The sequence below is a fragment of the Leptonychotes weddellii genome, unplaced genomic scaffold (genome assembly GCF_054177405.1).
Source record: "Leptonychotes weddellii isolate Sample4059 unplaced genomic scaffold, ASM5417740v2 HiC_scaffold_2626, whole genome shotgun sequence".
In the NCBI taxonomy this organism is placed as follows: Eukaryota; Metazoa; Chordata; class Mammalia; order Carnivora; family Phocidae; genus Leptonychotes; species Leptonychotes weddellii.
In genome coordinates this window covers 1-13,278 of record NW_027854985.1, presented here as the reverse complement: position 1 = coordinate 13,278, position 13,278 = coordinate 1, and the positions used below count along the sequence as shown (strand labels likewise).

Below are 13,278 nucleotides of genomic sequence, written 5' to 3'. Positions count from 1 at the left end.
ACCCAGGCGCCCCTAAATAAATAAAATCTTAAAACAAAACAAAACATGTAAGAGACACAGCAGGGACAAAAAGCAGCACTGACATCTCTATGGATGAGCAGAAAGTAAAGCAAAGTGTTGGTGGATGTGGGGTCTGGTGGGGAGCCTGCTTTTCCCTCTCCCACTCCCCCTGCTTCTCCCTCTCCCACTCCCCCTGCTTGTGCTCCCTCTCTCGCTGTGTCTCTCTCTGACAAGTAAATAAATAAAATCTTTTAAAAAATGGGGGGGGCGCCTGGGTGGCTCAGTCGTTAAGCGTCTGCCTTCAGCTCAGGTCATGATCCCAGGGTCCTGGGATCGAGCCCTCCATCGGGCTCCCGGCTCAGCGGGGACCTGCTTCTCCCTCTCCCACTCCCCCTGCTGTGTTCCTTCTCCTGCTGTGTCTCTGTCAAATAAATAAATAAATCTTAAAAAAAAAAAAAGATTTTATTTATTTATATGAGTGAGAGAGGGAGAGAACAAGCATGAGTTGAGGGAGGGGCAGAGGGACGTCCACATTCCTGGAAGGTGACACCCGAACTTCTACACTCGGGAAACTCCCGGACCTCACCCCATGTATCTCTTTATCTAGTTGTTCGTCTGTATCCTTTATCGTATACTTTAATAAACTGGCAGATGTATATGTTCCCTTGAGTTCTGTGAGCCACTCCAGCAAATAATTGGATCCAAGGAGGAGGAGGTCATGGGAATCTTCACTTTGTAGCTAAGTCAGAAGTTGTGGGTAACCTGGGGACCTGCTCCTTGTGATTGGCATCTGAAGTGGGTGGGGCAGTCTTGTGGAAGTGAGCCCTTAACCAGTGAGATACGATCTGCTGGTGTCACAGAGAAGTGTTTGGTATGGGGAAAAAACCCACACATTCGGTGAGCAGAAGGGTCAGAAGTGTTTGGAATATTGGAGTAAAGGAGAAAATCAGGAGAAAAGACTGGGTTTTTCCCAACTCATTGTCTGAACCAGCGCTCCATGTGTGTACTTTTAATCCAGAAAGTAACTTCCAGAGCTTGTGGAGGAATTTGAACTTTAACCTGAGGACAGTGGGAAGCTGCCACACAGTGACAGAAGCTGCAATCTACCGTGGTCCCTATGGCTTGCTGGGAGAAAGGGGAAAGACAGGCCATGGGACCCAGTCGGATCTTCTCCAGTAAGCCGAGCAAAAAGCAATGGCTAGGCCAGACGTCAGAGACCAAGGGTGTGGAGAGGCACATGATATTTGAAATGTGGGGACCCTGGGTCTTTGCAGCTAACTGAATGTGACAAGTGAGAGTGAAGGAGGGGTCGAGAAGGACTTCAGGTGTCCCAGCTCAACCTCCTGTATTTTCAGTACACATGTGAAGATCAGAGAGTCAAACATTTCCAGGTTAGGAAGTACACACGTGCGTGGTCGGTCTGCAGTGCATCAGGTAGAGACCACGTGTAGGTTTGTGGCCCCGGAGCCTCTACTTTCGCCATCACCTCTCCTCCGTCCCTGACCCTCCTGCCTCCCTCTTTATCAGGATCATTGTGTTGACATCAGGCCCACCAGAAAATCCGGAGAATCTCCCCATCTCAAGATTCTGAGCTAAATCACGTTTCCGGAGTCACTTTTGCCTGCATGGTAACATATTCACAAGTCCTGGGGACTAGCACATGGAAATCTTTTGGGGGCCATTAGCCAGCCAACCACAGACATGGTCAAAAATTTTGCAAAACCCTAATCAGTGTGCAGAGGGGGATAAGGTGAGACAGGTGCCCTGTGCCATGGGCAGACGAGGAAAGGATGGTGTGGACACAGGTTTAGTGGCATTCTGGTGTGCGACAGCCTTTTGTGTGGGTTCTCCTTCCGGTGAGTGAGAGGTGAGTGTCCTCAAAGTTTGCTGTCATTTCTGTCCTGAGTAGCTTGTGAGTTTTCCATCTTACTCAGGAAGAGAAGATGATGGAAATAAGGAGGGCTGGGGCGCCTGGGTGGCTCAGTTGGTTAAGCGACTGCCTTTGGCTCAGGTCATGATCCCAGGATCCTGGGATCGAGACCCACATCGGGCTCCCAGCTCAGTGGGGAGCCTGCTTCTCCCTCTGACCCTCTCCTCTCTCATGCTGTTTCTCTCTCGCTCGCTCTCTAATAAATAAATAAATAAAATCTTTAAAAAAAAAGAAAAAGAAAAGAAGGAGGGCTGAGTGAGCCAGATTTTCTGCAGCTCTGCTAATCTGTGCGATTGGCCCAGAGCTGGAGTCCTGGTGCTCCTGGGACACGGCCTTGCCCTTGTAGAGCGGCTTCTCAGCCTTGGCAGTGTTGATGTTGGAAGCAGAGTCATCCTCTGGTAGGGGAAATGTTGAGTACTGCCTCGTACTTCTACTCAGGCCTCTGCAAGTTGTGACAACCACATGTCTTCAGACGTTGCCAGATGTCCCTTGAGGGCAGATCTGCCCCCAGTTGAGAACCACTGCTGTACAGAAAGGGCCAACTTTCTCACACTTCCTGGAGATGTTTCTCTTTGTGGGTCCTTTAGTTGAGCCTGAGACTCACTTTGTAGGGGTGTCCCCAAGCAAACAGACATTTTATCAGGTAGGATCTCCCCAGGGGCTCAGAGGTTACCTCCCAGCAGCTGGTCAGGGAACAGGCCTTCCTTTGGAATGTGTGGGGCATGGACCACCCAGGCCTGCTGAGTCGACGTGTTATGCATGCTCATATGTTAGGTGTGTGCTGTGGACAGTGTGGACATTCCAGCGTCATTGTGGATGGATGGAACTTTGACCTTTTTTGGTGTGGGAGTGGTTCTGTTCTTTTAAGTTAATGCTGGGAGTCAGGTAAATGTGTACACCAGCTCTAAAAGTTGAAAGTTGAACATTTTGTCACAGACTTATGTTCTGCCTTAAACGTTTTTTAGTGGGATACAAATGTTCCCCCCCCCCAAAAAAATTTCTTATTTGACAGCTGTTGGAATCATTCTGGCATTCCATTTCTTGCATGGTTATTGCTGCCTTGTCTGTACTGGCCTGAGTGCCAAGCTAAGAGACAACCCTGAATTTTGAAGCTATTGTCTTCTGCTTCAATAGTGAACTGGCTACTCAGGACTCTCCTCTATTTATTTATTTGTTTATTTATTTGCTTGCTTGCTTAAAAGTTTATTTATTTATTTATTTTTAGAGAGTGCATGCATGGGGAGGGAGGGGAGAGAACAGAGGGTGAGGGAGAGAAAGAATCTTAAGCAGGCTCCACACCCAGCGCAGAGCCCAACACATAGGCTTGACGCGGTGCTCAGTCTCATGACCCCGAGATCATGACCTGAACTGAAATCAAGAGTAGGACGCTTAACTGACTGAGCCACTCAGGTAGCCCAGCACTCTCCTTTCTATAGTGATTCTCAGAGGACTTGAGTGCTCGTTTTGCCTGAAGGATATTAGGTTTGTGTGACAAAGAGAGGTTGGGACCCACCATGAAGGTGATGGCCAGAAAAGAGTGTCTGCAGAATTAAGTTTGGGAAAGGAGTTCTCAGACCCCAGCTGTGTTGGAAGCAGTAGAGTTCTCAAAACAGATTGTCTTGGAAACGAGAGAGCACAGTGGGAAGCTGCCTCTGGGGCTTTTGTGGTTTTAGCAGCTGCAAGTGTTGAGGTCCCGGCCCATCTGTAGGCACTGTGCACCTGCTGGCTCTGGCCAGGAGTGGCCCCCAACACGCTCTCCAGGGAGCTCAGGACCTAAGAGAAACCCCAGCACCTGGACAAGCTCAAAGAGATGACACTGGTTGAGGAACTGACCGAAACATTTGAAGGCGAAGGTGAGAACTGCCAAAAACGTGAGGCATGGAGAGAGCACACTTGCCCTGATATGTGACTTGATTCTTGATTCTCCAGGGAAATGAGTTTTACAGAGAAAGTAGAATAAGAAAAATGCCAGCATTCAGTCCTGGGAGAAAAGCAAGTGTCTGCCTCCTGGAAGCAACGAATGAGAGGCCTGGATTTCCCTGGGCTTCCAGCCCAGATGATACCTGTTCTGTTTCAAAGGGGTGAGGGTCCAAGGTTCTCTGACCTGGATGGCACCATACAGATGAAAGATGCTATCTGGCAGAATGAGCAGTAGCTCCGTGTGAACAAATGCACAAACGCAGCATACATTTCTGGAATGTTGGGTCATCTGGAATGACCAGTGACTAGATAGATGGTGTGTGTGTGCACACAGGTGTAGATGTGCTTTTGATACAAGTGGGTGAGCAGGAGGTAAATACGGGGAAGGGTTTAAGGCAGGATGTGGCAGGATTTTTGCCTGGCTGTCTCAGTGGGACAGTGACAGGACTGCAGCCAAGCTATTAGATAAGTAGAGTGTGGGAAGCAATGACAAAGTCCAGTAAAGTATCGGATGATAGGTGTGCCCCCCCCCACACACAATGGGGCAGCATCCTGCACCTTCAGAGTGGCTTTGGGGAGTGCGCACCTGGGACAGCACCCCCCAACAGAGTGCTCTTAGCTGTCCTCTCGGGGATTTTCATCCTCCTTGTCCCCATCCCCTCCAACCCCATTTTTGGAAACCAGCTGATGTTTTACTGTGATACTTAAAAAATTGTGCATCTTTTTTTTTTTTTTTGGGAAGCCAGCTCATGTTTCACTGGTATTCAGAAATTGTACAGTTTTCTTGAGACATCGGCTGATGTTTCATTGGGATATTTTAAAATTGTACCGTTGTCTTAACTCTGCTTCTACCTCCCCCGATTTAGTCTCTTGAAATGACAGGAAAAACTGGCCAGTCCATTATTTGGGTGTTGAGGGATGGCTGTGTATCTGTGGGCTCACAGTTCAGATAAGCGCACATGTGCCTGGGCATTGTCCTTGAGCCTGGGATAGCCCAGGTCCATCCCTAGGCTCAGATCTGGGCAGGCTGGCCCATTCCACATCTGGAAAGCTGGCTTGGCTGCCACAGCTGACCTCAGAGCCTTGGACTTTAAGGCACTTGGTCAGAGCCCTGTCTCCCAACTCCTCATTCTCTAAGGCAATGTTCCTCAGATGGCACTAGCAGCCCTCTCCTCTGTCAGGGGATGAGAGTGGGCTCAGTCATGTGGGCTTACTGAGGTGGGGCTGAATTTCTAATTGTTCCCTGCTTCACCAGCCCTGCCTCCTGAGGACCTCTGCCCTGCTCACGACAGCTTCTTCAGGTATGAGGAGGAAATGGAAGCACATTCTCAACGTGGTCCCGTCGCAGGTGAGTTAGAGACCTTTTCTCTCTTTGCCTCAGTCTCCTTAGCTATAAAAATGGGTCCAGGAATAGCACCCACCTCCTCAGGCCAGCACATGAGAGCACTGTAATGCTGCCCTGTGCCTTATGTGGAAGCCAAAGGCTCTCTGTGGATAAGCACCTCCCTGTATGGATGAACCAGGAGCTCCTCGGACCAGACTGAACATGCGTCTTCCCCACCTGGTTCCCTGGGACAGGTCTCTGGCTCGGACTTTGTTTGTGTTGGCTGCACAGCAGGCTCTTGAGGATGGGCAGAACTAAGCCTCCATACCCCACTCAGCCACCCTGGGCCCTTGACCCTCACTAAGACTACTCACGAGGGCAGCCCAGTGTCCCCTTAAAGTGCCACGGTTGCCCTTAGATGGCTCACAGTGCAGCACATAGTGGGGTACGGGGCGGTCCCTGACCTCATGTAGCGTCACAACACCACACACATGGTCTTTGTGCTTCCTGGGTGCCAGGGGGTTGCTTCCCCTCATGTCCTGTGAGACTCCCCGGTGCAGGGGGCTGCCTTCATGAGGGGGGGCAGCTCATGCCAGAGGAGTTCAGGGATGTGTCCATCAAGTAAGTCGTGAGGCTGAGATGCCAACTCAGGCCTGGCCCCCCAAGGCCAGGACACGTGGCTGTTTGCCTCTCAGCCTTCTTTGAGAAGCGCTTTCTGTAAAGGGCCAGGTAGGAACTGTTTTAGGCTCTGTGGGCCACACACAGTCTTTGTCTCATTCTTTATTCACATAGTCATTTAAAAATGTGAAATTCACGGGGCACCTGGGTGGCTCAGTCGGTTAAGCGACTGCCTTCGGCTCAGGTCATGATCCTGGAGTCCCGGGATCGAGTCCCGCGTCGGGCTCCCTGCTCGGCGGGGAGTCTGCTTCTCCCTCTGACCCTCCTCCCTCTCATTCTCTCTGTCTCAAATAAATAAATAAAATCTTTAAAAAAAAAAAAAAAGAACCATTTAAAAAAAAAATGTGAAATTCACTTCTTACCTATGTTAGTCCATTCGTGCTGCCATAACAAAATACCACTGGGTGGTATTAAGCAAAGACATTTATCTTCTCAAAATTTTGGCAACTGGAAATCCAAGATCAAGGTGCCAGCAGTGTTGCTTTCTAGTGGGGACTTTCTTCCTGAGCTGCAGATGGCACCTTCTCTGGATCCTCACACGATAGGGAGCGAGGCCCCTGGTGTCACCTCTTCTGCTTATAAGGATACCAGTTTCATCGCATGAGAGCCCTGCCCTTATGACCTCCATTAGCCTTAATTCTATAAATTCCCTGTCTCCAAATACAGTCACTTTGCGGGGTAGGCCCTCAACAGGTGAGGTTGAGGGGAAACAATTCAGCTCATGGCATTAGCCTTCTAAAAACATACCATAGCCCTTGGGGTGCCTGAGTGGCTCAGTCGTTAAGCGTCTGCCTTCGGCTCAGGTCATGATCCCAGGGTCCTGGGATCGAGCCCCGCATCGGGCTCCCTGCTCAGCGGGAAGCCTGCTTCTCCCTCTCCCACTCCCCCTGCTTGTGTTCCCTCTCTCGTTGTGTCTCTCTCCCTCTGTCAAATAAATAAATAAATTACACACACACACACACACACACACACAGCCCTGATTTGTCCTGTGGGCCAAAGGTTGCTGATCCCTAATCCCTGATCCCTGATTTAGAACAAGCTCCTTGACTTCAAATCTGTGATTTTTGTAGAGAAGCTACGGGTGGGGATCTCTGAGTGGGGTTCCTGTTGTTTCCTGCTACAAAAAATCAGAAGCACTAGTGTGACCAGTGATAGATGAGACATCAGAGAGAAGTGAAAACACCATGGGCCTGGGTCTGTGTCTGATCCCAAAGGTTCCTATAATCACCCTCCCCCACCATACACACACAATGAGTGCTCACAGATGTCATCTTGAGCCCACGTCCGCTCCCTCCCAGTGCTTCCCTATCCCCCTGACCTGACCTCCACACTGGGGAGGCGGAGGCCCATGGTAACACGGGTGATGTTTCAGCCACCTGTGAGCTTCAAGGACGTGGCTGTGACCTTCACGCAGGAGGAGTGGGGACAGCTGGATCTGGCCCAGAGGAGACTGTACCGCAACGTGACTCTGGAGACCTGCAGCCACCTGGTCTCTCTGGGTAAGACAAACTCTGCCCATCACAGCAGTTTTCTGCTTCAGGGACTCAAAGCTCTGGCTCTTCTTAAGGGTATGCCTGGGCTGCACCAGAGCATTCCAGAAATGGATTCCTTTGAGATACAGATCCTGAATATTGCCACTCATTCTGTCTGAAAGGAGCCAAGCGTTTTGCTGGGAGCTTCCTTGGGATGTGGAGGGCCCTCCTAATTCATCCACATCTGACCCCAGGGACCGAGGGCTGGGCCAGAGGACACAGTTCTCCTCCGCTAGGCAGAGCACAAAGTCCTGTGTTTTTCCCCCATTGACCAGGGCTTCTGCTTTCCAAACCGGATGTGATCAGCTGGCTGGAGCAAGGACAAGACCCATGGAGGGCAGGACAGGGACCTCCCCGAGGTGAGTGCAGGCCAGAGACCTGGTGAGTTAACGTGGTGAGATTGTTTCCTGCAGGACCCTGGGTCTGAGGAGGGGAGGAGGAGCACGGAGCTTCCCTGCATCCAAGGCAACCACATTCTCATCCACATAGGTCTGTCCCTCTGCCCCCAATCGATGAAAAACACATGTCGGGCGCCTGGGTGGCTCAGTTGGTTAAGCGACTGCCTTCGGCTCAGGTCATGATCCTGGAGTCCCGGGATTGAGTCCCGCATCGGGCTCCCTGCTCGGCAGGGAGTCTGCTTCTCCCTCTCCCGCTCCCCCCTCTTGTGCTCTTTCTCTCTCTCTCTCTCAAATAAATAAATAAAATCTTTAAAAAAAAAAAAAAAAAACACATGTCACTGTTGTCCCAACATTTCTCATGTGTGGGTTCATTTCTGTTCCCATCTTCCCTTTGATCTTCACCCCTCAGCTTCTCCATCTATTCCCACGTCCTTGTGCCCCTCTCTTTTCTTTGGTCCCTCACCCTGACTTCCACCCAGGGCAGCAGCTCCTCAGATCTCTCCGTCACACCTGGTCTTTCCCCTGTACTTGGGTGTCCATCCCTCGTCTGTGTTGGACATTCCTACAACTTCTAGATGATCCAGAGGTGTGGTGAGAACTTGTGCATCCTAGGAAATGGCAAGGACCTATTCCTTCCAAAAGGATTCCTACTAAATCAATTCTTAGACTTGTTTTCCCACCTCTTCCCATCCCATAGGTCCACCTCCTTATATGTCCTCAGCCTGATTGGAACTCTTTTTTTTTTTCTTTAATAGCTGTATCGAGATACAATTCACATGCCATACGATTCACTCATTTAAAGTACGCAAAGGATTTTAGTATATTCACAGCATGTGCATCTATCAATTAATCAATTTTAGAACATGTTCATCACCCCAACTAATTGGGCTGCTTCTGATTTTGTTGTTGTTGTTTTGTTTTAATTAATAAATTTTATTTATTAGAGCAGTTTTATGTTTACTGAAAGTTGAACAGAAAGTACAGAGTTCCTATAATCACCCTTCCCCACCATACACACACAGTTTCCTCTGTTATTAATATCTTGTATTCTGTGGTATATTTGTTACAATGGGTGAAGCTGTATCCACACATTACCAATAGAGATCAATAGTTTACGTTAGGTTCACTCTTGGTGTTGTACATTCTGCAGGTTTGGGTAAATGTATAATGCCATATTTCCATCATGATAGTATCATGCAAGGTAGTTCCATTGCACTAAATATCCTTTGTGTTCCACCTGTTTTTCCCCTCCCTCCACCCTAACTCCTGGAAACCACTGGTTATTTTACTCTTTCTAGTTTTACCTTTTCCAGAATGTCCTGTAGTTGGAATCATGCAGTATGTGGCCTTTCTTAACTGGCTTTCAGTGAGCGGTAAACATCATGTGTGTCCTTCACACCACCTTCTGACATTCCCCTAGCCAGAGGTGTTCAGTTTATCTTGTGTGTTCCTGATCTTTCTTACCCCGTAACTCTCACCCACAGCCTCTGTTATTTTTTTCCTCTGAAGTGTCACCTAATTTTACTTGTCCTTGGTCCTTCAAATGATGCCATTCTGATTCAGTTTATGGGCAGTGTCTTTCTTCTCATCTATCCTAGATAATTACTTTCTAACTGACCCATACAGTCTGTTTTCCTCATTTTGCAATTTTGACGGAGACACTGTATAAAATGTCTGACCTCCTTTGCCCAGTTTCCAATGACCAGGCACATCTTGGACACATCTTAGCCACCCAAAGACTTCTTTCCTTCTTCCTGTCTCCAAATACCCTTTCACTCCCTGTCATTGGGCCATTGTTTCATTCGAAAAAGTTCTCATCATCAGGGATTCCAAGGCAACACCAAAAAGGAACACAGCAGAGTCTTGGGAAGGAGAACAGTGTTGGTCGTGGAGTGTGTTGGGCTCAGATAAGGACTTTGGGAAAGGGAAATGTCCCCCTGGAAGTCAAAGGAGGGCCACAGAGTGTAGTTAATATTTTACCAAATGGAGGATCCTTGTCTCCTTAGCAGACTTGGAGAGTGAAGCATGGGGACTTGATCAGAGGCCTCGATAGTACTAGACGTGGGTGGCTATGTGACTGAAATGGGAAGAGTGACAAGTAAAGGGGGAATCTTGGAGGACCCAGGCAAGGTCCTGAGCTGGGAAGTTGCTAGTTAGTGAAGCCCAGTTGCAGCCCAGCCTGGCCAACTACTGCTTCAAGTACTACGGTCCTTTCTGGGAAGTCTGTGGCATTGGTTACAGAGTGGTTAAAGAGCTTTTCTTCTGTGGGTAGCCTGAAGAAATAGTAGAAATGGTGTGTTAAGAATATTAAGTCAGTGTTGGTGTTTGGGATCCTGTTTCAAGATCCAGAATCAGAAAATAGATAGACTAAGAATTGGGGTCAGTAGTCTAGGTTGAGGTACCAGTTAGGCTCCTGTATTAATTTCCTGTGGCTGCTGTAACAGATTTCCAGTTGGGTGGCGTAAAACAACATGAACTGATTCTCCCACAGTTCTGGAGGCCAGAAACCTGAAATCAATACCATTGGGCTGAAATCAAGGTATAGAGTCAGGCTCCCTTGGAGGGGTCCAGGAGGAAATCTGTTCCTTGCCTCTTCCACCTTCTGGTAGCTCCAGCATTCCTTGGCTTGTGCCCACATCACTTCAGTCTTTAAGGCCAGCATCTTCAAATCTCTTTGTTCCGTGTTCATATCACCTCTGTATCAAATCTCTACCTCCCGCTTGTAAGGACACTTCTGGTGACATTTAGGGCCCACACAGATACTCTCCCTATCTCAGTTTCCTTAATTTTTGCACCTGCGAAGACCCTTTTTCCAAATCAGGTACCGTATTCACAGGTACCAGCAATTAGAATGTAGATATCTTTGTGATTATCGAAGGCTGTCTACCTTTAGGTCCAATTCTGTTGTGGATCCCTCCTTTAATCTCTACCTGCTTATTCTTACTCCTCTTCTCCCTCTTTGGGGACCAGTCCTCCTGGGTCACCTCTTCATTATCTTTCCTTTTTTTTATACTTTATCACTGATACCCTGTTTACTGATCCATCTCCTTTTTTTTTATATCCTGCATGAAATTACAATCCATGGATTAGAAACAAACCCAGAGATACCTCTCATACTTGGTGGTCTCCTTCATCCCATCCTCCCCCTCTAATGCATCTCCAGTAATTCAGGTATATTGGATTTCTTTCAGACTGGAAGAATACATTTGAAAAGAAAGAGTCAGCTTCCAAAGAGGATTTTACTGTGGAAGAACCATTCCATCACATAGCAATGAAACACTGCATACGGGAGGAAGGTCCCTGGTTGGTGTCATTAGGAGAAAGGCAGGATTGGAGGAACCAGCTAAGGGAGCACCAGGAGGACTCTTTGAGTCAAATGGTACTTACCTCAGAGACACTGTTTGCTCAAGGGGAACATTGTGAGCATGACCTTGGGGGAAGTTACTTGAGTATAAGCCTTCTACCTCCAATATTACCCACAAGAGCACATGTCCATACTCTTGACTCACATGTTAAAAAGTTGGAACAGAATTCAGGTTTCATTAATCATGAGAAAGGCTGGACTGATCGGAAGCCCTATGAAAACCACCAAAGTGCTAGAGCCTTCTGCCAGAGCATTTATTTGAAAAAACTTGGAAACGTTGAAATGAGAAATAAAAAGCCTTACGAATATACTGTCAGTAGTGACTCTTTCAGCTGTGGTACCTCCCTTCGATTTCATAATAGACTTTTTTCAGCAGAGAACAACAGTAACTGCACAGACTATGGAAACATTGTTAATCATAGCATGTCTCCAAATGAACACAAGCCGATGCATTTTAGAGAATGTCAGGATGAGCGTGATGAATGCCTTGTACAAACCGAAATAAGTGATCCTAGAGAAGCACCATTTAGATGTGAGGAGGAACGTAATGCCTTCCACACAGCCTCATCTTTTACTGACTGTGACATCGTTCAGACAGGAAAGAAGCCACATGCATGCCGTCAGTGTGGAAAATCTTTCAGCTGTGCCTCTAAGCTTGTTGTACACCAGAGAACACACACTGGAGAAAAGCCCTATGAATGTACTCAGTGTGGGAAGTCTTTCAGCCAGAGCTATGACCTCGTTGTACATCAGAGAACCCACACTGGAGAAAAGCCCTATGAATGTAACCAGTGTGGGAAATGCTTCACCCAGAGTTCCAAACTTACGAGGCATCAGCGAACTCACACTGGAGAAAAACCATATAAGTGTCATGAATGTGGAAAATCTTTCGGGTGGAACTCTAACCTTATTGTACATCAAAGAATTCATACTGGAGAGAAACCCTATGAGTGTACTCATTGTGGAAAGTCCTTCAGCCAGAGCTCTGACTTTGTTTCACATAAAAGGACTCACACTGGAGAGAAACCCTATAAATGTAACCAGTGTGGAAAGTCCTTCATTCGAAGCACTCAACTTATTAGGCATCTGCGAATTCACACTGGAGAGAAGCCGTATAAATGCAATCAGTGTGATAAAGCTTTCACTGGTAGCTCTCACCTTACTGAGCATCAGAGAACTCATACTGGAGAGAAACCTTTTGAATGTAATCAGTGTGGGAAAACCTTTACTGGGAGCTCTCACCTTCTTTCACATCAGAGAATTCATTCTGGAGAGAAACCATATGAATGTAACAACTGCGGGAAATCTTTTCGGCAGCGATCACAGCTTGTTGTGCATCAGCGAACCCACACTGGAGAGAAGCCTTATGAGTGCAGTCATTGTGGAAAAGCTTTCAGCCAGAGGTCTCCCCTCGTTGTGCATCAAAGAACACACATTGGAGACAAGCCCTATCAGTGTAACATGTGTGTTAAAGCCTTCAGTCAGAGGTCACGCCTTATTGAACATCAGAGAACACATACTGGAGAAAAGCCCTATGAATGCATTGACTGTGGAAAAGCCTTTAATGATCGGTCAACACTTACAAAACACGAGAGAACACACACTGGCGAGAAACCTTATGAATGTAATCATTGTGAAAAGGCCTTTAGTCAGCGATCTCAGCTTACTAGGCATCGGAGAATTCATACTGGAGAAAAACCCTATGAATGTAATGAATGTGGGAAGGTTTTCAGTTATAATACATCCCTTATTCAACATGAAAAAACTCATGGGAGATACCTCTGAAACAAATAATGCAATATATGTTAAGAAAAAAAAGAAGAAGGGGCGCCTGGGTGGCTCAGTCGTTAAGCATCTGCCTTCGGCTCAGGTCATGATCCCAGGGTCCTGGGATCGAGCCCCACATCGGGCTCCCTGCTCGACGGGAAGCCTGCTTCTCCCTCTCCCACTCCCCCTTCTTGTGTTCCTGCTGTCCCTATCTCTTTGTGAAATAAATAAAATCTTCAAAAAAAAAAAAAAAGAAAAGATAGCAGGAGGGGAAGAATGAAGGGGGGAAATCAGAGGGGGAGACAAACCATGAGAGATGATGGACTCTGAAAAACAAACTGAGGGTTCTAGAGGGGAGGGGGGTG

At 47.7% G+C, this 13,278-nt stretch overlaps 1 protein-coding gene across 2 annotated transcripts; it reads left to right on the top strand.

The window, feature by feature from the left end:
- Positions 1–471: 471 nt before the first annotated feature.
- Positions 472–13,263, top strand: ZNF544 (zinc finger protein 544). 2 transcript variants are annotated; one of them, XM_081810454.1, is made up of 5 exons: positions 472–1,628; positions 5,106–5,198; positions 7,225–7,351; positions 7,660–7,743; positions 10,974–13,263. In XM_081810454.1, exons 1-5 carry the CDS (start codon positions 1,626–1,628, stop codon positions 12,929–12,931), a joined length of 2,265 nt encoding a protein of 754 aa, XP_081666580.1. In that variant the 5' UTR covers positions 472–1,625; the 3' UTR covers positions 12,932–13,263. The 2 variants fall into 2 exon arrangements, with proteins under 2 accessions (XP_081666580.1, XP_081666582.1); XM_081810456.1 differs by lacking the exon at positions 472–1,628 and having other exon boundaries at positions 3,831–5,198.
- Positions 13,264–13,278: the final 15 nt, after the last annotated feature.